The 27,706-nt window shown below is 41.1% G+C and overlaps 2 protein-coding genes across 3 annotated transcripts; both read left to right on the forward strand.

Moving 5' to 3' along the window:
- Positions 1 to 79: 79 nt before the first annotated feature.
- On the forward strand, positions 80 to 18,509 carry serpini1 (serpin peptidase inhibitor, clade I (neuroserpin), member 1). 2 transcript variants are annotated; one of them, XM_085245453.1, is made up of 10 exons: positions 80 to 249; positions 817 to 1,012; positions 11,911 to 12,199; positions 13,260 to 13,490; positions 13,869 to 14,063; positions 16,084 to 16,288; positions 16,452 to 16,549; positions 17,235 to 17,321; positions 17,423 to 17,512; positions 17,642 to 18,509. In XM_085245453.1, the coding sequence occupies exons 3-10, from the start codon at positions 11,932 to 11,934 to the stop codon at positions 17,716 to 17,718; spliced, it is 1,251 nt and encodes a 416-aa protein (XP_085101579.1). In that variant the 5' UTR covers positions 80 to 249; positions 817 to 1,012; positions 11,911 to 11,931; the 3' UTR covers positions 17,719 to 18,509. The 2 variants fall into 2 exon arrangements, with proteins under 2 accessions (XP_085101579.1, XP_085101580.1); XM_085245454.1 differs by lacking the exon at positions 80 to 249 and adding an exon at positions 421 to 547.
- A 2,154-nt stretch (positions 18,510 to 20,663) lies between these two features.
- On the forward strand, positions 20,664 to 27,399 carry LOC146559472 (uncharacterized). Its single transcript, XM_085244716.1, has 7 exons — positions 20,664 to 20,808; positions 21,659 to 21,788; positions 24,651 to 24,744; positions 24,979 to 25,103; positions 25,279 to 25,421; positions 25,977 to 26,174; positions 27,028 to 27,399. The coding sequence occupies exons 1-7, from the start codon at positions 20,798 to 20,800 to the stop codon at positions 27,143 to 27,145; spliced, it is 819 nt and encodes a 272-aa protein (XP_085100842.1). The 5' UTR covers positions 20,664 to 20,797; the 3' UTR covers positions 27,146 to 27,399.
- Positions 27,400 to 27,706: the final 307 nt, after the last annotated feature.

The following is a 27,706-nucleotide window of genomic DNA, read 5'->3' on the forward strand; positions in this document are numbered from 1 at the left end:
CCTTATGAAGTGCGACTAAATAAAGCTGAATGAAGGCGGGGACGTGTTGTTGAGTTATCTTCCCGTCTTGTTTTGGGTTACGTCTCGTTCAGGAAGTTTTATTGTCTAATAAAAGTGCAGACGAGAGCCAGGTTGGGCGGTGTTGGGAGCTGCCCGTTGGCGTCGCTCCAGGCTGTTTGTAGTTCTTCCTATGGACGCCCTCAATGTTTCGTTATTGCCGGGGACACCGAAATAGACTTCAATTCCCAGGTAGGTACAGGTAATGGATTTTTAACCCTTAAGTCGAGTATGAGACGAATATTATCTGCGGTATGAGCGCACACATTTTAACCATGTTTAAGAAAACATAATATAATATTGATATGAATGTGTATATGCGTCTACAGTTAAGATTTGTGTCTACGCGTCTACAATTAACATGACACGAATGATAAGGTAGCTAGCTATCAGAAGAACAAAATTAACGGTTTTCACGACGGTCAAGAGAGTTCGCTGCCAAAAAGCTAAAATATCGTCAGTTGCGCAGAAATACCAGGCTTAATTAAAGGTACGTTAATACTGACAGGATGCGGCTGTTAACAATTATTAGCATTGTGCGTTACTGCAGAACGTTGTTTGCTAGGGAAACTGTGCTAACCGCTAACCTCCAGGACCATTATTAAGCTGGAGGTTAGCTTTTACAAACAAAGAAACAAAACAGAGAGAGAGAGATGTGATACATCTTTGCTATTTCATAAAATAATCAAGAGGCTGTCGTCAGAATGGTCAAAAAATATGTTTGGAATGAGAGTAACTTGAAGCTTTACGGATTCACAGACATACAAGGAAGCTGGAGACAGTTACTATTTCACCTCACGCCTAAACTCTTTGATCAACGCTCATTGGACCAATCGGCGTGGAGTGGGCGGGGTCTGCGGCAAACGAAGAAACAGTGAGCTGCGGAGGAGAGCAGCAAAGAGAGAGACCGCACTTATTCATCCTTCCATCCCAACCAACCGTACGCCCTTTATCGGTAAGAACCGTTTCTGGCAATAATACATATAAATACATATCTATGGTTCAGTCACAACGCCGGTGCTGATTTATGTGAACCATATTGAGATAAGAAAACCGTAAGTGCTCAGCTTTTGCACGATAACAGAAGAATGTGATATTTCTGAGTTTTTCCACTGGAATTTCTGTTTATTAAGCTGTCAGGAATGAGTAGGTGTAATGGGGCATTTTATGGACGAGTGTAAAAGGATTATGATTGCTGTAATCAACATGTGTGGGCTTTTAATAGGGGGGGCGGGTGGAGACGCACATTGGAGCCAAACGTATTTTTTCCCAAGCCCACACTGATTAAAGCCGTTACCCGTGTGTCCACTACCCAGGGCTATTTAATTTTCATCGGTGGTGCATGGTTAAATTGTTGTAGTTCTTGTATGGGTTTTTTTTTTTTTTTGTTTGTTTGTTTGTTTTTTGTTTTTGAACTGAAATCAGCTTCAGTCGATGTGTTGGGGCTCTTGTCCTTGAAATATAGGCAAAGGCGCATTGAGTGAATGTGTGTGAAATAACGAGGCAGATTGTAGTAGCTTGGTCCTGCCTTATCCCTACCCCACAGTAACACACATACACACCACTTGTTATTCCTTTAATGCAGATCTCTGTATATGAATGTGTGTGTACATGATGGCTTTGATGGCCATCGATAAGTCAAATGTATACCTACTGTCTGTTTTATTTATGTTAAATAGCAGTGGACAAAAGAAAGACGGAAAAATCTGGTCAAACATTGCAGTAAAAGATGGAATTATTGCAGTATGATTAGATTGCACTAAAACATTTATGATTTTTTTTTTTTTTGGTTATTTTTCTCATGATATCACCTATTCTATGTGGCATTTATGTGAGTAGCAAAGCAAAAGTCCGCAATAAATATTTCAGCGTTCCTCTCTCATGTCTCATTCTCTCAATCCACCTCTCACATCTGCTTATCTCTGCCACTAAAACAGTGACTTTTCTAAATCCTCATTTAGGGAAACAGGAAAACAGAGTATCCTTTTAGGTCATAATCTCAATGTATTAATCCCATATGGATTTGAATCACTGGTTAATCCCCGCTGATAGCCTGCTGTTTGCCCCCCCTGTGCCTGCCTACGGTTTCAGCGCTAGCATACATGTGTGTGTGCGTGTGTGTTCTCTCTTTTCCCACAGAGTACTGCATTAATTGCATTTCAATAATTAAATGTCTTTCAAATCGTCCTAGCGAAACAAAATGAGAGAGGAGGGAAAAGTAAGTGCCTGGGTTTGAACGGCACAGCACGCCGAGCTGTGATTGCTTGTGTGTGCGAATGCTAACAAGAACCTTACAAATCTGTATGTGTGCAGGACTGCTGACGTGCATCTGTCAGCTACACGTGTGGCTGCGAGAATAAGGAGCAGTAAGTAAGATACTCTGTTTCCTCAAGCTGGGACCAAGCTTGCTATGTGCTGCCGTGTGAACCATAAGAAGAAGTTTAACATCTGTGTTCTGCAGTACGTGTCTTCGCCCCACAGTTACTGAGCACACTGTGCATGCAGTGCACTTGTGTGGTCTTTCTTCTGCCTTTTTTGTTCTGCGTAAAATAAACTCACAAACCGAAGCACGCTACCTGCATATACGCTTTCAAGCCGCAGGTTTGTCCCGAGTGTGCTCAGCGGCAGCAAATACACAGGATATTTAGCTTCTATTTGGACAGATCTGAGGATGAGGGAGCAGAAATATTCCAAGAGAAAGCGGTCAGGTGAGGGGAAGACGTCAAAACAACGGAAATAGCTCATCTTAGATTTAGGTAGCAAAGCTGCCAAAAGCTGGCATCCCAAATTAAATGCATCCATGTTGGAAAGCATTGAAAACATAGAGGATCTTAACACCTAAAGCTACCTAAAATACTGAGGTATGCTTTTAAAAATTTGTAAACGATTTAAAAATTGTGTGTTTATCTGCAAGTGTGAGTATTGCATACAATTAAAGGGTTTTTAACAAATTATTTTGTTTCATTTAACAAGTGTAATACGTACCTGTGTTTATACACTTGTACCCTGGAACTGATCTGTTGATTGATTTGTGATGCAAAGTGTAGAGGAGAGAGGATGAGTGCAAGTAGAAGATCTATCTGAGGAGGAAAATAAAATGGTGACAGTCATTTGATAACCCAATCTATATGCAAAACACATACTACTCACAAAGTAGACTGCTGCTTTTGCACCACTAGCTGTTCAGCAGGTACTAAGTGTAGACACAGGATGCATGACCTCACCTGGCTTGAATGCAGCCGTCATGAATGCACCTGTGCATTTCCTGCTATCATGTGTCTCCTCTGGAAAAAAAACAAACAAAACAAAAAAAAAAAAAAAACAAGATTTTCGCATTGCCCAGCTTCTTTTCTTTTTTTTTTTTCTTTTTCTTTTTTTTTACATCTGTAGTCAGAAGACTTTAACTCAAAATCAGTTTAATTTATTCCCTAAATGTTTACACCTGCAAGCTAACAGTTTCGAAACCTTCATTATCACTCTGCCTCTCGGCAGCCTCGTCACAGCTTTTTATTGAGGATCACCTGCCTTGTCTCTTTTTTCTTATCTCTGTTACCACCCCAGATATACGGGCACTGCTAGGTCTGTAAGTATTTGGACAACGACGCATGTTTTTTTTGTAGTTTTGCCTTGTTTTGTAAATCAAGCCATCAATATGGGATTAAAGTGCAGACTTTCAAAGCATTTTTTTTTTTTAAGTTGCATTAAATGTGTTGAAATTTCGACTTTTTTTTTTTCCAGAGATTACAAGATGATAATAAGACAAACTAATATAATTGTAAAAATCCCTTGCAGTCATCAAATGCTTCAGTTTCCCTTGAGATGCCAGGCCTGTACCGCCTTCAGTAACTAAAAGCTGCACTGTTGTGCCTGACCTGACCATTGAAGAATATCCAGTTTCACTGCCTTAAAAAAAACCCCTGGACTGCTTTTGCTTTGGATCATTATCAATTTATATTGTGAAGCGCTGTCCAATCAGTTTTGCAGCATTTAGCTGAATCTGAGCAGAGAGTATAGCGTCACCTCATCAATAAACAATAGCTGCCCAGCTCCACTGGAAGCCATATAGACCCATGTCATAACATTGCGTTGTTTGACAGATAATATGCATTTCCTTCCTTCTCCATACCATTCTCTTCTCATCATTCTGGTACAAGTTCATCTCGGTTTCATCTGTCCAAAGAATAATCTCCAGAGCTGTGTAGGCTGTTTCAGATATTTTCTGGTAAAGTCCAGTCTGGCCCTCTTGTTCTTCAGTGTAACCAGAGGTTTGCAGGTTGTTGTAAACTCTGTATTTACATTCTTAAAGGAGTCTCTTGATTGTAGACTTTGACAGTGACAGTCCGACCTCTTCAAGAATGTTCTTGACTTGGTTAGATGTTGTGAAGATGCTTAACCTAACCATAGAAATAAATCTGTCATCATAGTTGTCTTCTGTGGTCTTTCAGACCTTTTAATGCTGCTGAGCTGCTCAGTGCATTCATTGTTTATTATATTTAATATTCCACTGAAAAGTTACCAAATGCTATCGAATCAACTCTAGATTTCTCATTTTCTTAATTTGTAATAAAATAATTAGGGAGCACGCCTCACCTAACCATGAAACTGCTTGTCAGGAAATTGTCCAATTTACTTTGGACTCCCTGAAAATCGGCGACGGTGGATAAGAACGGCTGTAATCCATAAACAGCTAATAGAGTATTTTTGTTGAAAGTCTGACCTTCACTTACATCCTGAACGTTTTATTTAAAATACACTGTAGCAATGCACAGTCCCAAAGCTGCACAAAAATCGTGTCGTTGTCCAAACACTTACGAACGTGACTGTATGTGTACGCTTCCCCCACAGGACTAGTTGATAGTGACCTTTCCTATGCTGTAGACCATTTGAAAAAGCCTCCAGTCTTTTCACTTTTACCGCTGACCCCAAATAAAGGCCGATCCAATTACAACTCAAACCTTCTAAATGTGCTCCCACAGCACCAGAGGGGGGGGGGGGGGGTGTGTGTGTGTGTGTGTGTGTGTGTGTCCTGATATGGACGAAGAAAAAGAGACACTGTTTGGTGTGCCAGGACAGAGCGTGGGGAGCAGTCAACCATCTTGCCATGCCGTGCAGGGGGCCGTGAGATATGACTGGCTCAGAGTCAGTGCTGCTAAGCTACCTCCATGCAGCTCCTCAGTACACCTCCTGCCACAATCATATTTGTCTGTCTGTTTTTATTTGTGTCTTCTCCTCTTTTGCTAATTTTCTACCAAAAAACGGTCCTTGTACCTCTCTGTGAGTGTGTGTCTGTGTATGTGCTTCTCCCTCTGGATGTCTCTGTTAGCAGGGATTAATAAAGAGTTGTTAACCTCTGTTTGCCCTCTGTGGAGTGTGCAGTGAGCATCTTGGGACTCCAGGCAGCTTCAATAGCACAGTGTGTCATTACTAACAAGGCACTGGATAAGCTAATGTTCTGACATTAGCCATGCACAGGCTACATTCAATCACATGGCAAACAAAAGTACCACGGGAATGGTTGTGAACTGCAGGGCCAGAATTAGAGTGGTGCTTAACCAAACTTAAGCATAAGTAGGTGCAATCAGCTTTGTTTAACAGTTACTAAATAACAGTGACTAATAAGGTGTTGCTACAGCACCGACTGCTGTGTCATCATTGTGGCTTGCACTCTCAATCATACATAACCCATCCTTCACTAATAATAATGCTATAAAAGCAGCAGACAGATTTAGGTAATCAGTCCTGAGCCTGTGGAAACAGAGTTTTCCTCTCCTCTGTATCCCTGTGTAATACAGCACAAATCTTCTGTTCACTTCTTAGTTACAGAAAGAATAACAATCTGTAACACATTTCACGCTCGATTACAATTTCATGTGATTGAGAAAACTTAATTCATTAAAATGGCCCCTTTCTAAATTAAAAGCTATAAACGAGTTAATCCCAAAGTTGTTGGAGAGAAGATGATTTTTTTTTTTTTCACTCCCTTTCAAAAGCTAAACGAAAGAATTGCACAGAATAGAACCGAGCTGCTATTTGGATTTTAGTGTTCCTGTTAATTTGAGCTAAATCCTAACTAATTTAAAATATTGTGCACGTTAGCTGGGATTTTTGTGATTTGGTTCGTGTCACTGTCTTTTACTTTACCCCATTTTAGCATCATGTTGCCACTAATGTATACCACCTGGTGATAAAAGAAGTCTGAGTCATTAAATTGTAGCAGCTTTTTGTGTTATCATTCCTTTGAATATTAAATAACTCCCATCATATAAAATTTTTGCTGTTTTGTTTCATCCATTGCACATTATTCTTTTGTGAGTGCTTTAACATTTTCTGCTGCATTCATTTTAAGTAAACAGAGGTGAGCATGTACTTTTGCAAGGAAGATGATTGTGGTTTGAAGGGTTGGGTCCCTGAAAGGGCTTCTTTAGATAACATCTTTGCAGCCATTTAGCTGCAGTTAGCTGCTTGGTTAGATGGGAGCAGGGGGCGTGAGCAGACCAGACAGTTTGATTGATGAATTGGATGAAATTTATTGTGCGCTGTAATGGAAGTCTCTTCCCTCACCACAGGAGTTTAGTGCTCTTTGACTGCAATGGGCTCCACCAGCAGTGGGCTTTATTGCAGCCCTCCCTATGTAAATATTTCCTTGTCCTTGGGATTCTTCACATGAGCGGTTGAGCAACAGGTACTCATTAAGCTGGCAAAATAGACGCTCACAGAGACACGAGCGGTTTAAGATTAATGATGCCCGTTCTATGGAAGTGTAATTGTTTTTAATGCGGGCATGCATGCTTCTTTTGGCATCTGGCTTAATTCAAATCCATGTAAACTGCAGCTTCTATGGCACCTCTAGGGAAAAGTTTAAATTCATGAATGATAATCAGACGCCATTATCTCCATACTGCAAAGGCCTTTATAAGCTAAACATATTCATGGTGAAATGGCCTGTATTTGTATAGCGCTTTTACTAGTCCCTAAGGACCCCAAAGTGCTTTACACAACCAGTCATCCACCCATTCACACACACATTCGCACACTGGTGATGGCAAGCTACATTGTAACCACAGCCACACTGGGGCGCACTGACAGAGGCGCCACCGGGCCCACTGACCACCACCAGTAGGCAACGGGTGAAGTGTCTTGCCCAAGGACACAACGACCGAGACTGTCCAAGCCGGGGCTCGAACCGGCAACCTTCCGATTACAAGGCGAACTCCCAACTCTTGAGCCACAATCGCCCCAAATCACACCAGATCGCCCCTGCCAGTCTAAACAGATCATCCGTTGCAGAAATTCAAGGTTTTTCTGGGCCACAGATGATCATAGACATCATTCTCTGCAGTCCCCCCCCAAGGAATAGGCCTTGATGAAACGGGTTGTTAGCATTTTCACAGAACTTGTCAAAGCTTCAGCAGTTTGGAGTGTACTTGGAGCCAAAGTGAAGTAGAGTGCTGAGATTTGAAGCGTGCCTAAGCAGGAGGCACAGTTGGAGGACTTTGCTGCAGCTCCTTGTTTCCAGGGAAAAGTGGAGAAAAACAGCAGAAGTTTTCCTTGTTTTTGCAAAATAACCAGCTGCAGTCAGTGCGTGTGTGCGTGCGTGCGTGCGTGCGTGTGTGTGTGTGTGTGTGTTTGTACCAAACAGTTTTATGTGACAGAACTGTAACTGGTGCGCAGAGTTCTTGCAAAGAGACGAGGTTAGTGAAGACCGAAATTGCTGAACAGATTCATAAAATGTATATCTGCCTAAACAGAAGGAGAAAGAGAGGGTAGAGGGAAAAAAAATCTGAGGACTTGTCTCCTGGCAAAATGAAAAATGTCCATCACTTGTAGTTGCCGTAGAAACCTTGTCTTGGAATTGCATGTGGAAACGTGTGTGTGTGTGTGTGGATTTGAACAGTGAATGAGGATGTTCATGTTTAATAAATTCCTCCGGTCTCCGAAGCGTGCCACCTCAAGGTGTTGGGTTTAAATGGCAGTAAGGATTAACCTACGTGCTGTGATTTTGGGTGACGTCATGCTTTAATTGTGGAAATGTCAACTGCCGATCTGTTTTGTCTGAGAATTAGGATTACACTGAGAGATTAAAGGCTGCCTTTAAAGGCCACAGAGTTTAATTGCACAGAATTAATTCAGTTATCAGGATTAAAGTCTTGCAACTTAAACCATAAAGGATTTTCTGACATATTAGGTTCTTTCAGTCACGAGAGGACATTATGTGTAGCTGGGTGTTGTCTTTCCTGGATTACCTGGGTGGCATGCTGGGAGACCCACTTGAGAAGATCAGTGCCGAAGTTGGTCTCATAGTCGTCAGTGGTTAAAATGGAAGAGTGTGGGATCCTCAGCCGAAAAAGGTCAGAATGGTGTCGATGTTACAAGTAAAAAGCCAGCCACCCATGGTGTTATTATCCACTCACACATGCACACTTGTATGCAGACACACACACAATGAGGTGCGCGCACAATTGCACTCTACACTGCTTTCCCCGACTTTACTGCATGGCTGGATCTTTCCTTACAGAAAACAAGGCTGACTGTCTGAGGAAAGTTCAGCTCCCACAGCTCAGAAGGTCAGGAACATTATCTCCATTTACATCTGTGCCAGCCGCCCCCTCCTTTCCCTCGGCCCCTTATACTTTCTCTGGACTTCTCTGCTCTCTGTAGTGTCAGACTTACAGCATGATATCTGAGAACAGGTGTGCATGTAACGAATGGTGTAATTAACAAATACATCAGCGTCGAGCCTTCAAGGAGTCATTTAATCTTTTTTTTTTTTTTTTTTTAAGTCTATTTGAAGTTGATGTTCAAGGCCGTACCCACCGTTTATATACAGCTAGTTTAATGCATTTATTTCTTTTCACATTTTGGTGTTTTCACTCTGCATTTGTTGACCATAATGAATGAAAACATTAAAGGATAATGGTAGAGTCACTGTCACCAAATCCAATGAAAGCACACAAACCAACAGCCTGTCAGTGTGCATGTCGGCCTGGAGCACATTCGTTTTAACTGAAAATGTAAAACAAAAAGCAAAAAGTCACATTCTTCAAACCCGCTGGGCAAAGGTTGCTTAAATAGGAGTAAATTGTGAATCGGCTGGGGACTATTTTTAGCTGTGGACTAATATGTGTTTCTTGCTCTAGGGTGACAGTGCGTGTGGTATTGAGACAAAATAAGTAAACAACCATGTCCATGTTGACTTTAGTGAAGCAGCATGTTACTGGATATGATTGTGTGGCTCGTTGATGGGTTTTTAATAGGTTTGGGAGCGTTGGGACACTATAATGAGCTGTATTAGGCTTTGGTTACACAGGCAATCAGCAGTGTCTTTTTAGGGTCAGCTAATGGTTAATTCATTGACTCTCAGCTGGCAACTGTGATATTTTAAATATGATCAAGGCAATCAGATTGTATACTAAAACTGCAAACACCTAACCAATTAATATTGTGTCTGCATGCCTAAATGCATTGAGTTGCTGCCATGTGATTGGCTGAACAGGTGTACCTAATAAAGTCTCCTCTGAGTGTATTACTTGGTTACATGGAGAGCAAAGTGTAAGTGACAAGGGATTCTGGAGGTGACTGCGTGTGAAGGAAAATTGGAAAGTCAAATAAATTTCCATTTGCTCAGACTGATGGATGCAAATCCACCAGGCTTCATGGTCCCTGCAATGCCAGAGTACAAGACAAGTTCTCGACTGTCACCTGAGAAGGAAGTGACATGTGGTGGTGTGCAATTTGCAACAGGAATGAGAGCAACAGTACGGTGTAAAATATAAGCAGGCACGTTCAACTGTACTGGTTTAATCTGGGGTGTTACTTGAAGGTTGAGGCTAGCGATTTTTGTTCATTTATTTCCATTATTTAAGTCTTTCAGTACTCTCTGATTTTCCTTTTCTGTGAAACTCACTCTCTTCTCTGCCTCTTTCTTCTTTTGATGGTTTAAATCTTTTAAAAGAACGCTTGTGTTCTTTTTATTTTTCTAAACCAAAGAAAAGTTACTCTTTTTTCCTTTTCCCCCCTCTGTGAGCTGTTTTTACCGTCAGATTGTGAGTAAAAGAAATAGTATTACAGGAACATGTTGATCCACTGTGATCAGGTAGCTGTTGGATCACAGTGGAGGACTGTGGTACATGAAGCATGCAGCAGATACAGTAAAGTGCATATAACAGTGTAGCAGGGCTGGACCGGTTCATTTCAGGAAGGTAGATTGTTTGCCACATGCCAGAGCAGAGCAGAGGAAAGAACAGGATGCAGCAGAGTGGGGCACTAATTTTCTGGCTGCTGCCCATTGTTTATGCTGTTGACACTCAGGTACATTGTCACCACCAACACCTGCCATCTCGCACGTGCAGCCAGCAGATTCCAGCCGGGCTGCTAATTGAACCCTTTATACAACCTATAATAGTAACAGCACAACAGAGAGACAAACAGCAAAACAAATGCTCTCTATCTCACGCGCCCTGCACCTGATAACTTCCTCCATGTTTATGGAAATGATCACTCGATTTTTTTTTTCTGTTTGGCCAGCAAAAAACAATGTTGCTTGGCAACAAGAGCGCCACAGTTAGTGTGTGTGTGTGTGTGTGTGTGTGTGTGTGTGTGTGTGCGCATACTCCCCATCAATCTGGGGATGTAAAGAGAGAGGGAGAGAGGAAAGGAGTGGTGAGGACAGGATTAAATATGGATAAGAGCAAGAGGGGAAAAGAGGGCCAGAACTGTTGGCATGGCAAGATAAGGGGAAGGATGGAGGATGAGGGGAAGGTAAAGGCCTTTTTCCAAGTCACTTACTCTCCACAAACGGAAAGAAAATTGCCCGTTCACATCAGAAACCTTCAAAACGCACAGAGCAAAGCATGTTTTAAAGGAAAGAAGCTGATTTTACTCAAGATGATAAGAATGGCCATGAAATATTTAGAAGTTCATTTAGCGGATGTGCTCTGAATAGCAGTACTCGCTGTAGTCAGCTTCACACATGTACTGTATGTGTCATGGCCTCTTTTGTTCTTTTTCATACATTTTAACAGTATTTTTCCATTTCTCGGATGACTTCTGCTACCATGTAACACTGAACATCATGATATCTACTGTACATCTTAGGATAATGATACATTACCTTTGCAAGAGTCCTACTGCTTCTTATAGCGCTTTTGGTCGATTTAATTTAGAAGCAGGTATAAACTTCCTGTAGCACCTCAGCTCTGACTGTTACACTGAATGTTACAGTAACATCATAGTATAAAACATTTTTCTAGAGTAAGGAAGTGTTTTTGTAGATTACAGTGCATGCGATGTCTAGCTGACAGTACTTTACTGTGATTTAAGGAGGAGGGAATTTGGCACAGTGAGTATTTGTATACATGTATTTTTTTTTTATTCCCCTGTAAAATTAAAATGGGCAGACTGGTTGATTGACAGATGTTTTCTAACTCTCTCTCGTCCTATTCATCATCCTACATCTCTACTGTGTCTTTCATCTCTGTCTGTCTCTTCCAAAAATCCTCTTGTCCTTCATCTCCCCCGCTCAATAATCTTTTTTGCTTTATCACATTATCTCTCCTGCGTGTTGTTGTCTCTACCTTTGCCTCTCTGTCCCATCTAAACTCTACTTTTGACCACATTTCTTATTCCTAATAATTTTCTCTCATCTATATGTCTGCATCCTCCTTTTTTCCATCCTTCCATATATCTTTGGCTCTCTCCATCTATATTTCAAACATATTGTTCAACTTAATTGCCTCTCCTTCTTTTTTCCTTCTACCTTGCTCCTCTTATCCCACCGTTCTCTCAATCTTCATAATAAATTTCTCATCTTTCTTTTTCTTTCAATCCACTGCATACCCGCCCTCTTTCACTCAGCCCTCTGTGGTCTGTGCTGCGATGTTGATCCTGGACGTTTTGTCCCCGCTCCTCCTCCTCTCCATCCTGTTGCCGGGCTACGGTTGCCGTGCGGCTGACATTCCAGAGGACACTACATCAGAGTTCTCGGTCAGACTGTACCAAAGGCTGCAGGCAGCAGGGGGTCAAGACAACATCATTTTCTCCCCGCTGAGCGTGGCCGTGGCCCTGGGCATGGTGGAGCTGGGAGCCAGGGGGGCTTCACTAGAGGAGATACGACAGGCTGTCGGATTCAGCCATCTGCTGCCAGGTGAAACGTGTTTATAAGCAGCAGTTCACACACACGTCAAGGTCAGGAGTAAGTGAGTGGAGATGAGTCTTTGACACAACAAATGCAAATGTATTTCTTTACACAAGAGGAGTAGGATTCAGGGGCTCTCCTTCTCTTATACACCTTTATACACATGAACGATTGAAACAGTTATATATTGTATTGTATATCTATTGCTATGGTGCAAAAATAATATATTATAGAATAGAATATTATTTATAAGCTGAAGTTGTTTTTTTACTCTATGTTACCACTCAAAGCTCTTACTACAAGCCTCAGTCAACCATTTATGCGTTCTTTGAACCTAACATTCATTTACACTCTGATGGATGGATCGGAGGTAACTCTGGGTTCAGTGTCTTCCCGTCCATCCATCCATTTTCTTCCGCTTATCCAATTCAGGGTCACAGGGGAAGGCTGGAGCCTGTCCCACCTGTCATAGGGCGAGAGGCGGGGTACACCCTGGACAGGTCGCTAATCTATCGCGTTGCTGGAGAAGGCATGGATCAAACCACTGACCCTCCAAATAGTGGACGACCCGCTCCACCGACTGAGTCATAGCCTCCCCTGGGTGGGGGATGGGGAGAGGTTCACCGGAAAGATTGGATCAATAATTTAAGGAGAAAATTTGTCAAAATAAGATAAAGTAATTTGGGGGTTTTATTCGTTATAGTACATAATAGAATTAAAAGATTCAGAGGACCTGGACACAAGAGATGAAGTGATATTGATAGGCTATGATCTGTGGACCTTCAGACATCGCATTTAAAATAAATAAGGTTTTGTAGTGTAACTCACAGGAACCGTTGTTGGTAAAAAGATTTTTAAAATGCCTCCATTTTCTCTGTGATGAAGCGTTTTTAAGATGGACTGGTGCAAAGAGGAAAACTGCCCTCTATGGGTCGGACAAATTTTAAAAAATCTTGGATTTTTAGAATATGTATTTTTTCAAATGATCTTGTATAACAGCACATGTGATGCTCAAAGCTTTTAAATAATGTCTAAAGTAAGAACGTGTGTCTGTCCTTTTGTTCTCCAGGTGTCGAGTTCTCCTTGCTCCAGAACCTGACAGCGGCCCTGTTGGATGATGACAGCCACTATGTGATCCGATTTGCCAACAGCCTGTTTTTGCAGGAAGATGTCACCTTTAACCCAGAGTTTCTGCATTTGATGAAGAAGTACTTCCGAGCTGACGTGGAAACGGTTGACTTCAGCGAATCGTCTGCCGTGGCTGAGCAGATCAACAAATGGGTGGAGAATCACACCGACAGTAAGTTACAGAGAGAGGGAAAAAGTGGGGATGCTGTTAAAGAGACTGAATGAATGCATACTGATAGATATACAGCTATCCTCTGTTAAAATCTGCCTGATGTTTAGGAGTCTGGAGTAATGGATTTAAACATACAGCAATGGTAGTAGCCTCCATGCACGTTGCTAACCAAGAGCATGGTGTATGCGTGCACCTTCTTCTTCAGACAACAACAATCCGATTATGAGCTGCTGACATGGTACATTGTCAAAGCAGTTGCAACACCTTGGTTTTTGTGTAATTGCATCCACATGCTAAAAACCACCTCAGTAGGGGGCTATCTTAGCGCTAATGGAAACCAAGGTGTTTTAAACAAAGCGTACAAATCGCTCCCTCCAGGTAAAATCCGGGCTCTGCTCTCAGCCGATGACTTCAGCAGCGTGACCCGTCTGACCCTGGTGAACGCAGTTTATTTCAGAGGCTCCTGGAAAAACCAGTTCAGGCCGGAGAACACCAGGACCTTTTCCTTCAGCAGAGATGACGGCTCTGAAGTCCAGACACTCATGATGTACCAGCAGGGAGACTTCTACTATGGTAGGAAAGAACAGTGTATGTGTGTGTGTTTGCAGTTTTAGATTTGTACTCGTGGCATTTTCTCCGCAGGCCTTGATTTTCAGCTCATATTTCCTGAGGTTATGTAAAATGTTAATCTTTGTTGTAAAATATTCATATGTCATGTCGAGTGTTATTCCCTGAAATAGGCTCCTGTTTTCAGCTCGGTTAAAATTCTGTTCACTCGCACAGACACCGCTGGTATGTCTTTTCAACTTAGTGGAGGTTTTGAAAGCTTTTCGTGTCAGAAATATCAGCACTTAATTGTCACAGTCTGTGCTAAGCTGTGCGCTACTATATTAGTTTTGAAGGTACAAATAAAGGGAGGCTTTTGCTTTGTTTTCTTTTTAAGTGTGTTGATTTCTTTTCTTTTTTTTTTTTTGTTGTTCAGCATATGTCCTTTTTTCTTTTCTGTTAGCCTCTGGAGGATGTTTTATCTGTGTCTAGTTCTAATACCATTCAAGTAACCCAAACTTTTATATTCCTTTTTTTTTTTTTTTTTTGCTTAAATGTAATGATCTGCAGAAATCTGATTAGACTTTTTGACTTCTGTTATTAAGTCTTTGTCATTAAGTTCCAACATGCACACTGTTTTGCACAATGCAGTAGTAATTTTTTTGTAACCAAGTTGTGATGTTACAGTTTAGTTATTATGTAACTAAATCGACGTAGGTGCCATTGGTTTATTCTCTGGATCTATGCTGTCTTTAAGTTCCAGAGCTTAGATGTACTGTACACGGTAAATTTCTGTTTTGCTGGGAGATGCAATACTGCACAGAACCCTGCAGTTTGTCTGCTGTGCTGTTACATGTGACTGACTCTCGTCTGTTTCTTCCGCATCCTTCTTAATGTGCCGTACTGCCAAAAACAGTCGCATCACAGTCTTATGGCTCTGCTGCAAACGCTGGTGCATTTCAGTTATTTTGGTCCCGTCTGTGTACGACTGCAGCGAGGATGCTCGCGCACACCTACATTCACACATGCTCACATACACAGGATCAAGGAAATTTGTGCATGTGTGAATGGGTGTGGATATGGCGTATTTGAGAGCTGCAAAACAAGGACAGGTCCTTAGGGAAATGGTTGCTTTCTGCAGCACGATCCACAGAGTGTGATTGTGCATTATGAAGCGAAATCATATTGGTTAAGTAAAATGTTTCGGGAGGCCACATTATCTGCTGTGTGGCTGCTTCCCTAACAGCAAGAATGCTCACTTAATGAAGGGTGTTCAGTCTTTTTGTTGTAATTTTCCCCTTTAAAGCAGCTTCAAAAGAAGATTTGTGTGCAAAGAATGGGATCAAATTCTTCATAGACTTTATCTTATACTCCAAAATCTAAGCAGCATGTTCAGATTGAACTCTTTACCCCTTAAAAGCCTACTAGGAATTACCCCTGAAGCCAATTTCTGTCATATTTCAGGCTTATAAAACAAAATGACTGGGTGTGCATTAGAAGTTAGTGAGGGTGGTCTCTGCTATGCAGCTACACATCTTTATTGATATAAACTGAGGTGTTTTTGTTTCACTATTGTTTTTTACCGCTATACTTTACAGGCTTACTTGGTTTAATTTCCACCTGCAGAAAGTCATGATCATATTTGTGCGGCGGGGGGGGGGGGCATTTAACTGAAAGACATAGTCAAACACACTCACTTTCACTGCATAACTGAATTTTTCTTGGGCTTTCAACAGGGTGCTGTTAGTACTAGGCGACTACATACAGTATACAATGGATGTAATCCATTTTCACACAAAGTGTAAGCAAAGCCTTTGAAGTTAAGCGTCAGTGGTTTTTAATTAAAGCATTGGGGGAAATGACCACACGCACTCTGTAATCAATACAGCCAATCATTGCGCCTCAGCGTGCTTCCATTTGTAAATGTTCCTCCTCAGTGAACTTCACAAACCCATTACAGGGGGCCACCAGCACATACAATATGAGCGTGCAAGCTTTTGCATATATCCATCAATACCCACAGATTTGTATGTTTCCTCCCTATCAGGCGAATTCAGTGACGGCTCACAGGAGGCCGGCGGTGTGTACCAGGTGTTGGAAATGCCCTACGAGGGAGAGGACATGTCCATGATGATCGTTCTTCCTCGGCAGGAAGTACCTCTGGCCTCCCTGGAGCCCATCATTAAAGCGCCGCTGCTGGAGGAGTGGGCTAACAATGTCAAACGACAGAAGGTGGAAGTCTACCTACCGAGGTGAGACTTTTATATATGTGCAAGTCCACTCACCACCTCTCACTTATGTTGTGGTATGTTTCGCTAGCTTCATCTGTCACCTTTGCGCCTTTAGACCATTTACATTATATAGTCCCCTTTTTGAATCCCAAACTCAACTCTAAGTCAAACCTCACCTGTTCAGGTTTAAGGTGGAGCAGAAGATCGATCTGAAGGACACTCTGCAGGAACTGGGAATAAAGAACATCTTCACCAACAATGCTGATCTCTCTGCCATGACAGGTGAGGCATAAAAATGAAGCGCATAAACTTCTAAAACGCTTCAGTATGTAACATTTAATACTTGTTCTTCTGGGGAGCAGTGAAATAGCCTTCAGTACTTTCCAAGGTAACCAAGGTAACTGGCACTGAGTGGGCAGGTCAGAGCTGTCACGTCATCTGTTAAAAATAGATGCACAGAGTGAGACAGGTAGATCCACAGAGGCAAAGAAATAGGGACATAAATATGTCAGGGTAAATAACGTGGACACATAAGTAATATTCAGCTAAATTGATAACTACTTAATATTTGAAACAACTTTATAATGTCAGTTTCCCTCAGGATTATCAATCTAGCTCAAGACCGCTTGTTCTTATCAGGTGGAGTTGGTGATGTATAGTGAAACAGAGTAGGCAGTACTGAATTCGGGCACATCTTGCACTTGCTAACACTTCCTCAGCCAAATATCTACTCAGAGGACACGCTCTGTTCAGACAGGCTGGTAGATAACTGGGGGCAATGTTAAAAAGCAATCATTGGCTAAAGAATAGTTTCTAACCAATGCTTGTGACTTGATGTGACCCATATGTTTGGCTTGCAATCCTGATTCAGTCAGTAACAGGATATATTCTAGACCTCAGCATAGATATGCATACATCTTATAAAGAAAAGGCGATGTGCTGTGTTTTTTCTGTGTACATTATCCAGATGTTGAGGATCTGTACATTGGGAAAGCGGTGCAGAAGGCCTACCTGGAGGTGACAGAGGAGGGGGCAGAGGGAGCTGTTGGTTCAGGTATATTTTTGTGTTTTAGTCCACACATGACTAAATGCATGGCATTTTGTTGTGTATAAATGTTGATGTTTTTTTTTTATTTTTATTTCCCCGTGTCTTAGGAATGATTGCCCTGACCAGGACTCTGGTCCTGTACCCACAGGTCATGGCTGATCACCCATTCTTCTTCATTATCAGAAACAGGAGAACAGGTGCGTTAATCTCTGTGTGGAAAATACGAGTAATCTGTGGTTTGTGCGTCTATGCATCACCTACAAAATACATATTTTAAGTAAGCTGGTACATATAAGGGATACGTTTTTGTTTTTGTCTTCCTCCAGGGTCCATCCTCTTCATGGGCAGAGTCATGACTCCTGAGATCATCGATCCCAACGACCATGACTTTGACTCCATGTAACTGTGACATGAGGTCACACAGTCTCAGCCAATCAGATCCTGACGTCATAAATGCTACCTATCTTGTGTCACCATCTTCAGCTGTGTTTTATACTCTTTATGGAAAAAAAATAGATCTATAAGCTGAATATTATATGATATATTATATATTGAAACATGACATTTGACACGTTACGTGGCTGTGTTTTGATACTGGGAGCTTTAAATTCCTGGATAGAGACGTGCAGAAAGAGGAAGCTGTAAATATTCTCTAGTAAAGTAGGGTTTGTATGTATGTGAGCTGGAAGTACACCTGGGATGTAATTCGTGCACAACCCTTTTAAGTTCAGCAGCTTAATACTCACTCACACTCATGCCCACAAAATGCACAAAACCCTTCCTCTTTGGAAATATTTACTTTAACTTACATCCCTGTACATTTGACATTGTGTTCTATATACATATATATGCTCAATATTTATTGCAGAATAAACATGTGCAAACACTTTGTCCTTATATGATAAATCTTAGTAATATATCTGTTCCAGACAGTATTGAGACATTTTTACACTGTAGGCACATGGCTACACTGCTAATGAACTAATATGCCTTATCACATCAGAGTGGTTGATTAAGACCCAGCTGGGCGTCTTAAAGCTTGCTAAAGCGGTTGCTTTAGAGAGTGACTGGAGCATGCAGGTGCGCTGAACAAGATCTGCTGCACTGCTTTGGATGTACATACAGGGAGAAACAGTAACACCAGCTGTATTGAGTATTTTATTCAATAAAAACATGAATGTGTTCCCATTAAAATGTACCACTTTCTTTGTGTGTAGAGGTTGTTTGCTGTCTTGTTTTTTTTAAAGGTAGGTACCACTTTATAATACATCATGCAACTAAGGGTGTAATTTCCCTGTAATTAAATGGAATTTTAGTCCATTTTAATTTTAAAATGAAATGTAAATATATTAACATGCTTTTTTTAAAGGTTTAAATAATAATACTGTAAGTAAATTTAAGGAGTCATTTTAAGGACTGCATCAATAATTTTAAGTACTGTCTATTTTCTTGGTAATTTTGTGGAAAAACAAACAGTTTCCCCTTGTTACCTTGGAGTGGCTTATTCTATATATTCTTATTTGATATTTATTAAATTGATGTGCATAATTGATTTCTCTATTATTCAATTGTCCATTTTTACTCAAGGTGTAATAAAATTACTTGGAGTATAATGTGTGTCTCCTCTCCTGTAATAATAGTTAAGCAGGTTAAGCCACTCCATGATACAGCCCACACCCCAAAATGTGCAATGTACATATGTATTTTAATTTCCACTAAATTACCAGGAAATTATGCAGTGCTTAAATTTACTTACAGTATAATTGTTTATTTGTTTCCAGCAAAAACATGATTTCTTAGCCCCTTATTCGAATGTCCCTGACTTTAAGTACTTGCATGTAAATATAACTACATTATATTAAAAATGTTGAAATCTGATTTAGGTGCTGGGGAATTACGACTTTCATCGTGGGCGGTGTTATAAAGTGTTACCAAAAGTTAAACGCACTTTTAATTCAAGGACACGACAGCTTATGCGGATTGTAAACAACAGGCCTTTCCCTAATTCTAAAGCTGCATAACCACTAATGCGCCAAACCAGCTCCAGCTGTGTCTTTTAAGAAACGAATGAGTGAATGATAAACACGCAATGCTTTAGCTATTGAAGCCTCCTGAACACACATGCACGCAGATCATGTAGCTGGTGAAGGGAGTGAGACCTGTGCTCTGGTCATGCTGCTGGTCATGATCACTATCAGGTACTCAGGAAACTGTCGGTATTTTAATATATCTTAAATAGAATAAAAGAATCCTGATTAAAAAATATTTTCCTTTTGTTTATATGTAATGTGTTTATATGTAACATTTATGTGCACATCTTTTGTTACGTTTGCCACACAAAATGAAGTTGGCTTTCTTAAAGTTATTAAGGAAGATTATCATATAATGAGTCTGTCCATCGGAAGCACTAAATCAGCTAACAATAAGCCAAAGCTCTATGCAAAGTTACAAGGACTCATTTCCACACTGCTGTGCAGTTCCTAGTGTTTTCACTTAACTGTGAGAAGTGAGATTCACTATTAAATGTTAAACTCAATAAGCTAAACTATGGAGAAACAATAAGGTTTAAGAAGGTATTCTTAATCTAAACGTCTTAAACGAGCAGCGATGATATCTGCTCCATATACCTTCATTGTGTGCTCCTCTCTTACCTCTTCTGCCCCATAGTGTACAGAAACTACAAGAAAATACAAAGACTTTTCTCTAGCTGCTGTCTATTTGGACAGCTGCTGGTTAAATATTTGCAGTAATTTGTTTTTAAGAATTTCCGTTTTATTGTTTGGTCTGGCTTTATAGATTTATTCCACTGATGTGTGCCAGCAGCAGGAGAAATAATCATGTTTGTGGCTACAATTTAACTCACAAAATGCAATGCATGGTCAGCCTTCCAAAAGGTTTACAATACCGAGTGAACATTAACAGTAATTTACACACATATGTAAACTGCCTTAGAGTTGACACACTTTGTAAATAGTTATATGTCGAGGTATTGCTTGGGCAGGCATTTGCTCGAGAAAACGAGAGGAGGAGACTCTGTGGCAAAGAAAGACGAAAGAAAGAAAGAACTAGAGATCACTAGGTCACATTTTTCTGACAAAAACTTGCGTTTCAGCAGGCTCATTTGTGATTTTGTCACTTTTGAAAAGCCTTCGTTATACTAGCTGTCACAATCCATTTGAACTTTGAATAACAGCTTCACGAGCGCGTGGTGCGGCCCTCACGCGCACTCTGCTCTAATTTCTACCTGTCCTGAGTGATAAGCCTGAGCAGCGCCCTTGGCAGCTCCGGCTCTGGGCCCACACTGCTGTCAGTCTCTCTCTGCAGAGCCACAGCCGGCCAGCAGGACGGTCAACTCTCGCTGGGTGAATCCTAACAAACACGGCGGGCTCCATGGGTAACAGCCACGGGGCTGCAGGGCTACAGCGAGCCGTCCGCAATGTGCTAAAGAAGGCCGGGAAAATTCATCACAAGGCTCTTGGGACATGTCAGAAAGGTAAGGCGAATCAGCTATGTCTGCATGACAGACACCAGCTTCACTCTGTGACGCCCGTCAGTGTAGCTTTTTCATCCAGTGCACCTTGTGCGATGTGAAATAATTTGCCCATTAATTAAGGTTTTCTACCTAAATAGGGAGAAACCTTCATTAATGCCATTGCTAACACTTGGCTTTAGCCCTCAGTGACATAGCCAAATGGCTACAATGAAATGTGGAAGCTTGTTTCTTCTGAAAAAATAAAATATAATAACAATAAAATTAAAAAAGTCGTTGAAATTTAGACTGAAGTCAGTAACTCGAAAATTTGAGATAATATCCTTAACAGTCGTCTTACCTCTGCCTGGCATTTCATTTAGTTCATCACAGTAATAGTCGGTTTATTTGCTCTCTATATTTTTTATTGGACCTCGAATATGTACGAAAAAAAACGAAGCCAGTTTAGCTTAAAACGTAGGTATAACATTTAAAAATCCTTTAATTTATATATATTTAATTAAATATAAATAAATAAATATTGTATCATCTACGCAGTTCTTTTGTATGATAACTATTTAGCACACCGCCACAGGGCATGCAGTATCAATTATAGAGGGTCCAGCTACCCCCTGCCGACACAGATTATGATAACCTAATAGCACCTGCTCAGGTGTCCTCTGGAGCTATGGCAACGGGTCCTAATCTGCATTGTCGGGCCCAGTTCAGTGTAACCCTAACCACTCGGTCGGTGGTCAGGGTTTTAGCACACACCAGGGATTACATTACCAAAGAACAGCTCCACTTCAAACAGGGATGGAAGATGGGATAATTATTGTCTCTCTTTTTATTTTTTTTCTCCCCCTTTTCTCAGCTCTTCAGGTGTGAACACACTCACTGGCAGTTTCCCCAAATCCCACTCATCCCATGGCTCTGAATTCAGGGTTACAGGCACACCTCTGTCTGTGGACCAAAGTCCTGACTCTGGACTAGTATCTACACCCGTAAGTGACACGCACACACTGGATAAACCTGTGATTACCCTTCCCTCACAAATTCTCCTTTGCCTCCTCCTTCCTTCATCTTAAACAGCCTTCATCCCGTCTCCCTCTCTCTTTTAGCCATCTCTGAGCTGAATAATATTCTCAGTCTGTTCTCTGCACTCGCTCTTTTACCCTCGAGCCACTGGCCTCTCGCCTAGACTACTGTGCAGAGTGTTTTCTCACTCACTCTCTTACTCTCGCTGATATGTGATTTAAGAAAGATGGGGGGGGGGGGGAATCACTCCTCACCTAATCCTTCTTATGTTCCATGCAGAGTTCTCCCACTTGGGCTGAAAAAAAAAGAAACCCCTCTGTATGTCATGTCTTAAACAACTTCAAAGTGTTTTGCTTAAAATCCTGCAGCAAAATAGCATCTCTAAATAATTATTTGCAAAAGAAAAAGGCCTTCTGGTTGGAGCTGCGTGCATGACTGACTAATGCTCCTGTTTTAGTAGAGACAGGGATGCTTTTTTTTTTAAATTATTAATGTATTTAGATGTTGTCAGATATTGTGATATAAAGACTGTATAAGGGAATGAATCATACGCACTTCCCATTTAGATTACATCCATTATTGTCTCCCACACTGTTCAGAAACCTTTAAGAAAACATTTACACTGGAGAGTCTGGAAAAGGAGGAGCAACAGTTAGCTGGATTTGGGTCATTCCTGTGTCTAGATTACCAGGCGGAGGGAGTGGAGAGTTACACAGTAAGAGTGAACAGGATGAGTATAAAAGGGTTGATAAGGTCAAGGCTGCTGCATCCCAAAAACAGTCAACATAGGATCATAACTTTTCATTTGATATGATAAATATTTGCATAAATATCCCAAGATGACTTTTAAATAGTCTTCATTTGAGGAAAAAAATGCATAAATGGAAAATATTTTAATGTTTATCATTAGAAGATGAAAGGAGATTCACAAACTCACTAATGAAACTATGAGCAACAGCTGCTATTTGATTTTATACAGTTGATGTGATACACAGCCCTGTAGACGGGGGGTAGGGCTAAACTGGGGAAAGAATGCATGCGCTGATACGTAAAGAGAGGAAAGAGAAGGATGATGTCAGCAAGACAAGGTGTCATTACAGGATAATAAAACTGTAGCGGCTCTTGTCGACCTTCACAGGTAGCAGTATTGGTTAATAGTCTTATAAATGAGCCACTGATTTTAGCTTCATGCTCTCTGTATGCTCGGGGAATAAAGTTTATGTTGGACTAATGGGCAACCATGGTAGATTAAACTTAATTGTGTCTCCTGTTCTTCTAAACGATTCCCATGTATCGCTCTCTTTTTGCCCATTGACATGTCAGTTATTTGACTGTCCTGATCTTGAAGCTGAAATTAATTTGACTATCAATTAGGGGAATGTGATTAAACTTGGGGGGAGAATATGGCTCATAACTGGTGTCATTTGCACAACACACCTCACTGAAAGGTGTCTGCAGATTTGTGACTGCATATGTGTCACAGATGATATCATAGCTTTGAAACTTGGCAGAATGGTGCATTCACGAATGGCACTTATTTACGTATTTAATCAAGGAAGGAAATCTACACTCGCTGGCCACTTCATGCATTACACCAGGGGTGGGGGAACTCCAGGCCTCAAGGGCCGGTGTCCTGCAGGTTTTAGATGTGTCCTTGATCCAACACAGCTGATTCAAATGGCTAAATTACCTCCTCAACATGTCTTGAAGTTCTCCAGAGGCCTGGTAATGAACTAATCATTTGATTCAGGTGTGTTGACCCAGGGTGAGATCTAAAACCTGCAGGACACCAGCCCTTGAGGCCTGGAGTTCCCCACACCCGCGTTACACCCTGCTCGTACCAGGTTGGACTTTTCCCTTCGTGGCGCAGATTCAACAAGGTGCTGGAAACACTCCTCAGAGAATTTGGTACATATTGACCAAATTTTCTGAGAGTTTCTGCAGATTTGTCGGCCGCGTATCCATGATGAGAATCTCCCATTCTATCATAGCCCAGTGGTGCTCTATTGGAGTGAGATGTGGAGATTATGGAGGCCATGTGAGTACAGTGAGCAGCCATCAGAAGATTGGTACACAATGGTTACAAAGGCATGGTCAACAACAATGGTCAGGTAGGTTGTGATGTTTAAATGATGCTCAGTTTAAGGGGCCTAAAGTGTGCTAATAAAGTATTTCCCACATTACACCACCAGCAACAGGAGCCTGAGTTGTTGATACAATGCATGATGGTTCCATGCTTCTACATCATTCACACCAAATTGTGGTTCTATGATCTTGACGTTGAAGCAGAAATTAAGACTTGTCAGGCAACATTTTGACAATCTGCTGCTGTCCAGTTTTGGTGAACCCATGTCAACATCAGTATCTGCCTCAGTTTCAGTTTCAGTATTTTGGCTTTAAAAAGTGGTTATTTGAGTTACTGTTGCCTTTCTATCAGCTCAAAGCAGCCTGGCTATTCTCTTCTTAATTCTGAAATCAGCAAGGCAAAGAAATGGTGCTAACTGGATATGTATTAATTATCAGTTCATTCTCTGTAAACTAGAGATGGTTGTGTTGAAAATCCCAGAGCAGCCCATTTGGTACCAACAACTATGCCACTTTTAAAGTCAAATAAATCACCTTTCTTTGTAATTCTGATGCTCTGTTTGAACTTCTGCAGGTTGTCTCGACCATTTCTACATAACTAAATGCTGCCATGTGATTGGCTGATTAGCTATTTGCATTAACAAGCAGATGAACAGGTGTACCTAATGAAGTGGTCAGATAGTAACACATTTCTTGTGTATCTCGTCTGTCACCCTGTTCTCCTCTTCATCTTTTCTCATCAGCTTCCATCAAGTCGGTTCCAGTTTGCATTGTGGCATGGCCTGGAGCAGTGTGATGTCACAGGTGACCAGCTGACGTGCCCCAGGGTTAGAGAAGGTGTGTGGCTGATGTGAGAAAACCACCTCTGTAACCTAACCAGAGCAATAGAAAAGAAATTGTAGTTTTCTAGCTCATGAACCGTTTTAGAAAACCTCTAAAGAAGCTGTGTCGCTGCCATTTTTGTGTTGCTTTCATTACTTTCGAGTCTCTTAATTTAGCTTCTTCACCAGATGAATAATAATGTGAAGATTGTTAAAGACTTTTAAAAAAAATTTTACATTATAATCAAAGGGCCATCAGAAGATGAGTTACATCTAAAAGAGAGGGGTGGCATCTGTTTGGAGAGAGGGAGGAGAAGAGAGGAACAAGGACAGAGATGGGAGGAGAGGCTTCAAGAGAACTGGGAAAACTGTCTGGTAAGCTAGCATGCAGGATATGTGTGGGTGTGTGATGTTAAAGATGTCATATATAGCACAGAAGAGCAAAGACATAGCTGCGGAAAGGAAAGAAGTGAAGGTGCAAACTGAGAAGAAGAGGAGGAGAGGGCAACAAAGATTGCTTCTGACACCTCTACCACCTGTCTCTTCTCAGGAGTTAAATTTGTCCTATCAGGACTTGGGTGATCCCTTCCAGCAAGAAAATTTCCTCCGAATCCTCCGCCGGTTGATCCGAGTGGAGAAACTTCAACTGATTGACAACTCCCTCACCAGCCTGAGTTCTGTACGTCTGCCAAGGTATGAAATGACACCCAAGGTGCAGCACAACGCCCTCATCTGGAACAGCTCCCTGGAGGAACTTTGAATATTACATACTGTGAAATTCCAAATGGTTACACACACACACACACATATATATATATATATATATACATATATGATAGACTGAAATTAATCTGACTGACATTACTACAGCATTCATTATAGCTTTATTAAATCCATTTAGCTGTTAAAAATGAAGACAAATGTCCTGTCAAACAATATTATATTCTATAATTAATCATCATTGTTTTTATAACGTTGGCCACGTGGGTTTAGTGTTGAAGTCAGCTTCTGAAACTCACATTGCACTTTTTAAAATTATGTTATTTAAAGATAGTAGCTCAGTGCTTTTGAACAAATAAGTGAAGGTTATGTAATATTTCTTCTGTTCAGCCTGTGATGGGACTGTTTGTGTGCTAATTAGTGTTTTCTTACCTTTTTTCTTTTGTTTCTTTCTGAGTATGCTTGTCTGTGCTGTACTGTTTGGCACGAAACAAAAAGTTAAGCAGTATTTGTGTTTGCCATGAGCAGGTGCAGAGTGTTAAACCTGCACCGTAACCACCTGGTGTGTCTGCGTCAGCTGCCAAAGCTCCCCGCAGTGGAGCACCTTTGTCTGTCTGAGAACGCCATTGGTTCCCTGGGGGGACTGGGAGCTCTGGGGAACAGCCCACTCCGTTCCCTGAACCTGACCCGCAACCCAGTGACCTTCACTCAGGACTACCGTGCACGGTAATCAGACTGTACCAGAGGCTGAACTCAGTTCTGCTTAGTATTAATTAAACCACTACTGGTTACAAATAGAGTGTGAATATGTGAAATAGGCAAAGTAAAAACACCAACATTTATCACGTTTTGATCATTTTGTCCCATTTCAGTCCCCGCCTATCCAAACATCCACTCACTTCCACAAACAAATCACTCCCTGTTGTAGTCCCTTTAACTGAGTGCATTGCTGCCAGTTCCTCTATAATCGCCAACATTTATGTTGTCCCAGTGGCTGTGTTGGACATCACAGCTCTCGTATTAAGCCCAGCAGGATTTCCCACAACTTCCTCAATTCATGTTGTTTACCTTAATACAGTAGAGTCTACCAAAGTCTTTATGAACTCCCCATCAGAGAATGACTTAGTGGGGGGTCAATCTTGGTCTTGACTGGTCCATCCCTGGATAAAAGATTCAGATGTCTGTTCCCGCTCTTCATCTGTCACATTCTTGTTCAGTTTCGTAATGAAGTTCAAAATGCAGTCCCTAACACTGTAATGCCAAGTTTATTGTTTAAAAAAACAAAACAAAAAAACTGCAGTTTCAAAATAAAAGCATCAGTTGTATTGGGATTTTGCAAAAAAACATTAAGTTGGTCTCTAACGGGGAGTTATTCAAAGAGTGTTTGGTGACTGAAGTGGGACAAACTGTGTGATGTGTACTTTTTTATGTGTGCATCCTAATTTCCCATCGACCTGGAGACAACCAAAGGGCCGGATATTTCCTGTAGGCCATACAATGCCCAGGTCTGCTCTAGAGGATAATGTCTGTGTATCTATAAACTAATTTATACTCATTTTCTGTCTCTCTTCATATTCAGTGTTTTCTCCTGTTTGCCAAATCTCGAGGTCCTGGATGGAATCCCCAAGCTGCCAGAAGACTTGCTGCCCCCCAGTTTACTGCTCCCAGAAACCAGCAGGATGTGTAATATTTTGTGACATTCCTCCGTGGTAGCCTGCACTTTGAAAATGTCAGCTTTCAGAGATCTCCTCTGAGGGAAAGTGGCCAGGTAACATTTAAATGAAGGACTTAATATTTACACAAACTGTCATACTTACTGCCGTTAAGGTCACGGGTTGAGGCATTAAGAAGAATAATCGTAAGGTAATGCTTTTAGTACCAAGTAACAACTACCAGTATATTACTGATATTTTTAAATTTTGATTTATATACAATTTACAGCTATTTTGATAATAAACAGAAAATACCATCAAGACTTTCAAGTGTTTATTTTTTATATTAATTTTTACAGATATACAGACGGGTGATTCTAACAAACTCTGGATTTGAAGGGAAGGAAAGCAAGCTAATCAGACTGCTGCATGACTCATTGCTCGGCATCTCTCAGTGCTTTGCTGAGCCGACACGCTTACACTCCTGCTTCTGCTGCAGCAGAAACATACAGGGGAGGATTTTATTAATATTATTATTATTATTATTATTATCATCCTACTGTCTTAACTATGAAAAAAAGCAATTCTGGGGAACTTTTATTTCTT

This window comes from Mchenga conophoros, linkage group LG14 (genome assembly GCF_057382185.1).
Source record: "Mchenga conophoros isolate Kocher_MC1m ecotype Shallow Benthic linkage group LG14, M_conophoros_male_GT1.1, whole genome shotgun sequence".
NCBI lineage: Eukaryota > Metazoa > Chordata > Actinopteri > Cichliformes > Cichlidae > Mchenga > Mchenga conophoros.